Here is a 9,918-nt window from a genome sequence, read left to right as displayed (position 1 = left end):
GTGAGTGGGTGCTTTAATTTTCGTGCGACCGTGGGTGGTCTCACGGGAATTTTCCCGAACGGGTGGTGGGTGGGAGCGATGGTGGAGCCGGAGATGGGGAGGAAGACGGGTCCGATGAACGGCGCCCCAACCCGTCCAAATCGGAACACTGTGGGGGGAGGGGTCCGTCGTGGTCGGAGGTGGCTAGTGGTGCTTCGAGGCGGCCGCATTGGACGACCCACCGGATTCCCGATCGGGAGCTGGAGGCGATGCAGAGACGCTTCGACGACGTGGTGGAGGTTGACGATGATGTGCTGGAAGAGGTCAGGAAGCCTTGGAAGACCTCGGCAGTGTTGATTCGAAGCCTGGGTAGAGTCGTCCCCGCCGAATGGGTAGTCAAAGAGCTTCGGCGAGTCATGGAACTACCCGAGCCTCCCGAAATCTTCCCGCTGTTGGAGGGCTTCTTCGTGGTTCGTTTCTCCTGCGAGGAACACCGGGAGAAGGCTCTGAGCTGGGGGCCATGGCTGGTGGCAGGGCAGATCCATGCCATGGAGAGGTGGAGGCCAAATTTCTCACCCGGTGCAGGTGAGCTAAACAAAGCCATTGTTTGGCTACGAATGCCCGGGTTGCCGTTGGATTATTGGGAGGAGTCCATTATCCTTCAGATGGCGGCGAAGGCCGGGAAGCCGCTGGCAGTGGACGAGATAACAGAACAGGGCAAGAAACGAGGCTTTGCTCGGGTCAAGATAGAGGTGGATCTCCGATTACCTCTGAGAGGCGGCACCTTTGTGAAGGGGAAGGCACAGGGACGGGAGGAGAGAGTTTGGCAAGGCTTCATCTTTGAGAACCTTCCGAATCCATGCTGCAGATGCGGTAGAGTGGGGCACGGAGAAGGCTTCTGTGCGGCGAGTCCGGTCGAGGTCCCAGTGGACGGGGGTACCGAGGTGGTGACGGATGAGCAGATCGGCACACCGGAGAACTCTTCTCAGGGTGGGGCCGGTGGGAACGCTACTCCGGGGAACCCAGGCTATGGGCCGTGGCTGGTAACCCATAGGGTTCGGCAAATGAGAGCCGGCGGAGGGAATGTGAAGCCGAGGAAGCCGATGGTGTCGGAGTGTGGACAAAATCCGGCGGGCACGCCTTCTCGGACGAAGACACCTCCGGCGGATGGGGAGTCGACTCCTTCTGTCTCCCCTGTGGATCTGGATGGCTGGCAGAAGCCGTCCAAAGTAGCTCGGAGGAAATCCCCGGAGCAGGGCAAAGGAGAATGCTCCAACGGCCACTCGGGAGGTGGGGTGAGTCAACTCGGGGGGCGTTTGGGGCACTGTCCGAGTCGACCAGCGACTCGATACTGGTTGAGTTGGACCGGCCGGAGGTTGATTGGGCTGGCAACAATTCACGGCCCATCTCTACTGTGCTTAGGCGGCCGGGCTCCGGCCCGCCTAGCCCGAGGAGCGGGTCGCGTGATATTGGGCCTGGCGCTGGGCTGGGTCCAATGGTGACTGACCGGGTGCAACTTAAAACGGATGCGGGTCGGGGACCTGGTTTGAGTCCGCTCAAACGCGCCCGCAGCGCGTCAAAGAGAGGCAGCTCTGCCGACTTCCCGTGTCCAGCCGGCGGTGTTCGTCCGGCCATGGGATTCCGGAGGATGGTGGCGCTCGGGCATCGGAGAAGCCGGAGCTCTCCTCCGCCGGTGGCTTCGTCGAGATCCAGGCCACCGAAGGCCGGCGGCGGGCGGGAAGCCAACGGCGGTCGTCCTGCTGGCTGGAGGTTGTCCCGTGCCACCTCCGTCGGGGATCTTCCGGCGGTCTTGAAGGCGGCGGAGACGCCGAAGGGGGTGACGCAGGTGCCGGATGGACTGGAGGTGCCAGATCGAGCTGGGGCAGATGTGAAAATGAAGGGAGTCTGCGGCAGGGAGGGAGATGGGGCTACTGTGGGTTCTTTGTGCCATTTGGCACAGGGAAACAGTAATCCTAGCCACAGTAAGGTGTTGTCCCAAGCGATGGCAGCTGTGCAGGAAGGGAATCCTGAGTCTAATTCCAATGCGGGAGAGTATGTGGACAGTGGGATGATTGTGGATAATGGGGTCGGCTCCGGTATGGAGAGTCGAGCCACCGAACTGGGTTGTTAATGAAGATAATTCTTTGGAATTGTCGGGGAGCCGGGAAACCCTCTTTCGCCCCGGCGTTTCGGAGATTGGTGCAGGTGCACGACCTAGACATGTGTGTTTTATTTGAGACCCGGTTGGCCGGAAGGAGTATTGTAAGAGCCAGGAGGGCATTGCCTCGGTCCTGGGGTTTCTATGTTGTGGATTCTCAGGGATTGTCGGGAGGTATTATAGTTACTTGGAAACTGGACTGTGGGAAGCTGGACATCTTTAATGTTAGTAGCCAAGAGGTGATCATGGTAATATCTGAGGGGGAGGGTAGACCATGGATATTTGCAGCTGTGTATGCTAGTACCGACTTCAGGGCTCGGAGGACACTGTGGGAGGAGGCTTCCAAGTTGGTTGATCAGGGGCAGCCGATGTTGATTGCAGGAGATTTTAATTGTATAGATGATCCACAGGAGAAGATGGGAGGGAGGCTATTTTCCTATTAGAGGAAGGTCAGGGAATTCCAGGAGTTTATTTCTACAAATGGACTGATAGATCTGGGCTTCACAGGGCCTAGATTCACATGGTGCAACAATCAGCAGGGCCCGGCTAGAGTCTGGGAGAGACTTGACAGGGCCTTCGCCACAGCTGGATGGATCCAGGAGTTTCCAGACAATCATGTTAAACACCTACCGAGGATAGCTTCAGACCACAGTCCGATACTGGTATGTACTGATAGACCCATTCCTTTTCGCTGTCCTTTCAGGTTTGAGAGGTTATGGTTGTGTTACCCCCGGTCTTGGGGGGTTGTGAGCGAGGCTTGGAACAAGCCGGTTCGGGGGGATGCTATGTATCGGGTTTCTCGCAGACTTGAGCTGACTAGGAGATATCTTCGGAGGTGGAACAGGGTGGAGGTTGGGAACATATTCCGAAGAATTGAGGAGTTAGAGGAGGCCATTGCTAATATGCAACTACGAGAGGCGTCGGGTGGAGGTTTATCACATGTGGAGTTATCGGAGTTGAGATCCTTCCTATCTATGCATGATGCTCTTCTTAGCCAACAGGAGATCTTTTGGAGGCAGAAGTCAAGAGTACAGTGGATTCAGGAAGGGGACAGGAACACAAAGTTCTTTCATCAGTCTACATTGATCAGAAGACAGCGGAATAGGATCAGATCTATCAGGGACGAGGATGGACAGGCTATAGAGGACCCGATTATGATTTGCAGGGTGTTTGAGCAGTTCTTCAGGACTAGGTGGACGGAGCGGACAGGGAGTGGAATATTTACTGAGCTACCCTTATCTCCTGAGGGGGTCTCCGATGAGGACTCTTTAGCACTGATCAGACCGGTATCGGGACGGGAGATTCAGGAGGCGGTGTGGTCCCTGGAGGGGGACAAGGCGCCCGGACCGGATGGCTTTCCGCCCGTGTTCTTCCGTAGGTATTGGTCGATTGTCGGCCTTGATGTTATTGAGGCCATTCAGCAGTTTTTTAGCACGGCGGAGATGAGCCCGGAGTGGCAGAGGACTTTTATTACTTTGATCCCCAAGCGCCAGGTTGCTACTGAGCCTGGCCACTTTAGGCCTATTAGCCTTTGTTCTACTTTATACAAGATTACAGCTAAGATTTTGGCAATTAGAATGAGAGGGATTTTACCCAGAATCATCAGTCCAGAGCAGGGTGCTTTTATTGGGGGGAGGAACATATCAGATAATGTCCTTATTGCCCAGGAGTTCATGTTTGACCTGGTGAAGGCTCCAGTGCGGTGCTGTCTTATGGGGGTCAAGCTTGATATGGAGAGGGCATATGATAGGATGTGCTGGGATTTTCTTCGACATTCCTTACAGAGTTTTGGCTTCCATGAGATGTGGATCAGGTGGATCATGGGCTGTGTGAGGGGGCCATCCTTCTCCATTCTGGTTAATGGTTCACCTTCACACTTTTTTGATGCTTCGGTTGGTCTTCGTCAGGGGTGTCCGCTGTCTCCCTTGCTTTTCATTATCTGTGCAGATGCATTATCCAGAGCTCTTCGAGTAGCAGTGGACACACAGACTCTGGAGGCTTATAGGCCAGTGCAGGGGGCTGTGCCGATCTCCCATCTACTCTTTGCTGATGACTGTTTGCTGTTGGCTAGGGCGACCAGGCAGAATGCCCATGTGATCCGGAGGACCCTCTATGCTTATTGCTCGGCTTCTGGACAACGGGTCAACTTGAACAAATCGTCTATCTTTTTCAGTCCAAAGACCAAGGTTCAGATAAAGGCCGGAATTATGGAGACTCTGGGTGTGGGTGAGCAGGAGGGCACCTTGACTTATTTGGGTGTGCCGATACTTGGGCGACGCATGCGCAGTGGAGATACCAGTTCTCTTGAGCATAGCATTAGGCACAGGCTGGAGGGGTGGCAGATGCATTCACTATCCATGATGGGCAGAGTCACATTGGCACGGTCAGTTCTTAGTGCTATTCCGGTATATCTTGTATCCCATACTGTTCCTCCCGTAGCTTCATTGAGGTCAGTTGAGCGGCTTATCAGGGACTTTATCTGGGGGAGGCGTGGTGATAGAGGCAGGGTACATCTAGTGGCTTGGGAGGTGGTCTGTCAGCCGGTCAGACATGGTGGCTTGGGTGTGCCGTCATTGGTGGCGCGACGGGAGGCATCGATTCTGCGGCTAGCAGCTAGCCTTTTGTTGGAGCCTGAGAGTTTATGGTCCTCACTGATGAGGGCTAAGTACGGGGCATTGACGGTTGGCATTAGGGCGGGACGGCTCCATTCCCCTATCTGGAGGGAGATCAGTGTTAGGGCTCCGTTGGTGCTTCCGGCCATCCGGTGGGCTGTCGGGGATGGTATGTCTGTGGATGTCCTTGAGGATAGCTGGGTGACTGAGTTACCGATTAGCAGGCTACCGGTCATGGTGGATACGAGCAGGCTGCTGGGACGTCGTGTTGGCGATCTACTTGTACCGGAGGAGGGGAGCTGGGATGAGGTGTTCATTCGGGAGACATTTGGGGAGCAGCTTGTGAAGAGGATTCTGGCATTACCGATCCCATCCCGGGCGGAGCCTGACAGACTGGTCTGGTTACCGACGGGCCGATCGCGGGTACGTGCCAGGGATATTCATGCGTGGACTAGGCGGGAGCCGGAGAGGCGGATTGATGGTGGATGGATATGGAGGATGAGGGTGCATCCCCGGGTGGCGCTCTTTATTTGGAAGGTAGCCTGGGGTTGCCTTCCGACCAGGAGTGTATTGGCCCGGCGGGGGATGAGGATGGGCTCACTATGCGAGGTATGTCTGGATGCTGAGGAGACGGTCGGCCACGTCCTCCTTCGATGTCCTGTAGCTATGCAGTGTTGGAGATTGGCCTCGGCGCTACTACCACCTTTATGGGAGTCGGTGGAGGATATGCTCCGGTTCTTGAGTGAGTCTATTCGTAGGCCGAGGGAGGCTGAGACCGGTTCCATTGTGGCTTATCTAGCCTATCACATATGGCTAGCCAGGAATGATCGTCTATTCGAGGGTGGGCGGCTGACCCCACGGGCTGTGATGGAGAGAGCTCTGAGGCAGGCAGCTGAGACATCTACGTTGACCACGTCGGCTCCACCTGGGAGGACTAGGGACATCTGGGGTACCTGCACTGCTGTTTCAGCGTCCAGGTTCAGTTACTTTTCTTGGGTACCCCCACCCCCCGGTTATCTCAAGGTGAATTTCGACGGTGGCTCGGCGGAGGATGGCACCTCTGGGGGCGTGGGTTTTGTTATCAGGGACCATCGGGGTACTTTTATTGCTGCGGGGGGACGGAGCACTTTTGGCGTTTCGGCGGTGGGAGCAGAGCTGCAGGCTGCTTGGGAGGGTGTTTGGTTTGCGAGACGAGTTCTGGGGGCAGAGAGACTCGTTCTCGAGGGTGACTGTTCTGTGGTGATTGACTGGATTCGTGGTGTGGACATATACGGTGATGGCCATCCCCTGATACGGGATACCCGGAGCTTGGTGCGGGAGCTGATTTCTTGTCAGGTTGTCCATGCTTACCGAGAGGCGAACAGTGCAGCAGATTGGGTCGCCTCTTATGTTGCCCGGCATACCGGGGAGGTTTTCTGGTCTAGGTTGGATGGCGTTCCACACGCCTTATTTTGTTTACTTTTCTTTGATATGTCTGGTTGTATTCACGTTAGTGGTATATGAATGAAATACCGTTTTGATCAACAAAAAAAAAAAAAAAAAAAAAAAGCTTAAAGAGAGAGAGTATGTGAGGATTTGTGCGAGCGTGTGCTTCGTCCCATATCGGTTATTTGTAGAGGAGGTTTTGGGTACTTATACAGAACAAGAAACCCCAAAAAATACTTTCCTGCCACCACCTTTTTGGGTGAGGTCCTAGATTGTTATAGTGCTTTGCTTCCTAACATCCACCAGTAGCTGCTCCCTTAGTCTCACTCGCTCATTGTAGTCGATTCATGAGCTCGATGGATTGATCTGCACCAGGCACTATTGTTCCTGGGTTGAGTTGCTCTGAGTTTAGGTTGAGGGCTTGCTTTGGTCCTAATCTCTCTTTTCTTGCTAGCACTTTGTTCCCACCAGTGTGCAGCCCAATTGAAAGATTAGGAGACAATATATATTTAACCTATTGTATGCTAAATGGATCTTTGGTCCTATTATGCCTACAAAAGTTTCATGCCTGGAATTTGTTAAGGTGAGGTTTCCAACCATTAAGTAAGGCGCTTCTCTGGGAAAAAATGAATCATAGTCCACCACACAATCATGCGAGATTTTCTCCACCTATTTTTCCTCCAACAATTGCCATTCTACCTAACATCAAACAGTTTTCATCCTAATTTAGGTCTGGTAGTCTCAATGCTCTGTAGAATGACCATTTTAGTAGAAGAAGAATGAAGAATTTGATGCTAGCAGCCACATGTTTTTCCATATTCTTGTAATAAATAAAACCAGCAAATTGGATCAAAGCAAATAGAGTACACTGAGACGTGAGATATCTCAATCCTAAATGGTTAGAAGCTAGTCATTGGTTTCGAGAACAAACTTCAGATCTCCTTTTAATCATGAAGTTATGCATTGGGAGGGTCAATATGCTGCATTTTGACTTTAGACTACATGCTTAAGTAGACTAAGCTTTCCAGTGTCTTTGATTGCATCACTTGCAAAAGATGGTTCACCTTTTAATGTTGGAAAAATTCTGATTACTCTGTATCTTCAGTAGTTATGAAGTACAGATTTAGTCAGATTATGTTTGTGTAGACTGGGTTAACACATTTTCAGCTTGGGTGACGCACAGTTGTAATTTCTAGAGTCTTCTGTAATTGCTATTTTTAGTTACATTTGAGTGAATATTATGTTAATGATGGCAGTTTCTTTTGACTTTGTCATTTGTAATTGACTAATTAATCATAGACCATATTGTTGTCAAGCAATGTGACTACATGTCTGTATTCTTATGCTTAAAAATCTGCTTTCTTTGTTGTAGTTCATAGTGCATTAAATGTTAGTTTATACTGATTAAAAATCTAGTGATTATTTGTATCATATTGCCCATTTTTTCTGATCCTGATATCATTTTTTATGCTTCTTGGACTCTGGAATGAAAAGGTTCCCAAATAAACAGAAGGCCGACTTTTGTACATAGAGGAAACGGGTAACTGATGCCAAGAGGATTTCTCTCATCTGATGATACCCTCCTGTATATAGGTTGTAGCGTCATTTTACTATTTTCGTACCAGAAAATCTGTTTTCTAATTGTTATTGTGTTTCTTCTATTATCTGAATTATTTCTTAGTATTGGAAGCATATATAAGACCATTGCATGAACACTGCCAAGAAGTGGAATGTTATAAGAGATAACTGAAAATGCAAAATATTTTTGCTCTATATGAATTTGTTATACTTTTTTTAGAAAAAATGAGGATTTGTGAGAGTCCTTATTCTTATCTTGAGAAAATTTGACTAGCTAAATTTTGGCTACTGTTATCTCACAATTATATTGAATATGACAGAAGAAGAGGTTTAAGTTGTGTTCCAAGCCCATCAAATATTTAATCATCCATACGTCCGACTATTACATTGACAGACGAAGAGGTTTAAATTGTGATCCAAGCCCATCAAATATTTAATCATCCATACGTCCTGGAAAAAAGCTAGGGTTTTGCAAAAGAGAGTTACCAATGGCTTCATATGTACTGAAACAGCTACTGTGGCACTCGAGGAGGGTCTGGATCTATTAGTCACTCTCCAATTTTTCATTTTCTTGTCGTAGTGTTCTCTTTTTCTTGTAGCAAAACCAGGTACATGAGAGAACAATCTGTTGTGTTGAAGTTATTCTTCTCGATTTACATCTGAACTCAATGTAGCAGGCCTGGCCCAAGATCAAGGTACCCAATATTTGCTCCATTTTTTTTCCCTTCCTAGTTGCATGGTTTCTACTCACATGATATATGGGCTCTGCTTTTCTACAGCTATTGAAATGTATATAAATGTATCTGTTGTCCTTTTTTTTCATTCAGCCTTGACCTGGAGGAAGAAGCTTCCTAACTTCAAGAACAGAGCACCTGGGAAAACTACCCGACTAACTGTTTTAACTATTTTTAACCAATTTCAGTTAGTCTGTTAGCATTTCTGTTAATTGGTTATTTAGTTGATGGGTTATTATAAATAGATTCTATCATGTAAGAATGAGGAGTGAATTCAATTCATAAGAAATAAAACAGTTCTTCTTTCTTCATCTCCTCTATTTTCAGACAGAATTCTTTTGAAGTTTCTTTACATGGTATGAGAGCATTAAAGGCATTTCCCCATGGCTGCCCCCACCCACAGCAGTACCAGTTCAGTGCCGTCGCCAGTTCTAAGCATAGTTGAAGACCCGGCAAGCCCGTATTTTCTGCATCACGGCGACAATACAGGTTTGCAGCTCATCTCTCTAGTTTTAAACGAGAAAAACTATTCCACTTGGAGCAGGTCGATGATCATGGCCCTGAGTGTCAAGAACAAGGAGGGTTTTGTTGATGGAAGTATTCCCCAACCTCTACCGAATGATCCACACTATGCAGTCTGGAGGAGATGCAACATGGTAGTTTCCGCATGGATGCTAAATTCCATTCCAAAGGAGATGAGCACCAGTGTAATCTACATGGAAACAGCTAGAGAAATCTGGCTTGATCTGAAAGAAAGATTCGGCCAAAGCAATGGCCCAAGGATTTACCAACTGCAGAAGATGATTTCCACCCTTTCCCAGAATCATGGGAGTGTGATCTCCTACTTCACTCGTTTGAAGGGACTATGGGAAGAGTTAGCAAATTTCAGACCTCGTCAGCAACAAGAGCACCAATCTGAAGAACAAGTCATCCAATTCTTGATGGGATTAGATGACTCCTACTCAAATGTACGTGGGCAAATCTTGTTGATGGACCCTCTACCACCAGTTAACAAGGTATTTGCACTCGTACTGCAAGAAGAAAGGCAACGTGAGATCGTTGCCACAGTTCAAAGCTCTGAGGTTGTTGCATTCGCCAGTAAAACCTGTGAAAGGTTAGTTCCCAATGATCATCTTTCTTCTAATCCGAAACTCATTCAAAAGCAAAATGCTATGGGGCAACTTCGCAAGAAGGAAAGACCCATATGCAGTCATTGTGGAAAATCAGGTCACTCAAGGGATAAGTGCTATAGACTTCATGGTTTTCCACCTGGTTTTAACTTCACAAAGGAAAAAGCCCCTGCAGCTAATCAAATCTCTAGTGTTATAGCTCCAGATCTCTCATATGATATCTCTAAGCTCACCATCACTCCGAATCAATGTCAAAAGATACTCTCAGTACTTTTGCAACCTCAACTGCAGTCTTCTGGGAT

At 49.3% G+C, this 9,918-nt stretch overlaps 2 protein-coding genes across 2 annotated transcripts; both read left to right on the top strand.

Moving 5' to 3' along the window:
- The first annotated feature begins 248 nt into the window (after positions 1-248).
- LOC120104816 lies at positions 249-1,425 on the top strand. Its single transcript, XM_039116620.1, has 2 exons — positions 249-1,274; positions 1,402-1,425. The coding sequence occupies exons 1-2, from the start codon at positions 249-251 to the stop codon at positions 1,423-1,425; spliced, it is 1,050 nt and encodes a 349-aa protein (XP_038972548.1).
- A 774-nt stretch (positions 1,426-2,199) lies between these two features.
- On the top strand, positions 2,200-6,252 carry LOC120104815. The gene is made up of 2 exons (XM_039116619.1): positions 2,200-2,530; positions 2,645-6,252. Exons 1-2 carry the CDS (start codon positions 2,200-2,202, stop codon positions 6,250-6,252), a joined length of 3,939 nt encoding a protein of 1,312 aa, XP_038972547.1.
- The last annotated feature ends 3,666 nt before the right edge of the window (positions 6,253-9,918 follow it).

The sequence above is a fragment of the Phoenix dactylifera genome, unplaced genomic scaffold (genome assembly GCF_009389715.1).
Source record: "Phoenix dactylifera cultivar Barhee BC4 unplaced genomic scaffold, palm_55x_up_171113_PBpolish2nd_filt_p 000117F, whole genome shotgun sequence".
Classification (NCBI taxonomy): domain Eukaryota; kingdom Viridiplantae; phylum Streptophyta; class Magnoliopsida; order Arecales; family Arecaceae; genus Phoenix; species Phoenix dactylifera.
This window is presented reverse-complemented; position numbering and strand designations above follow the sequence as displayed.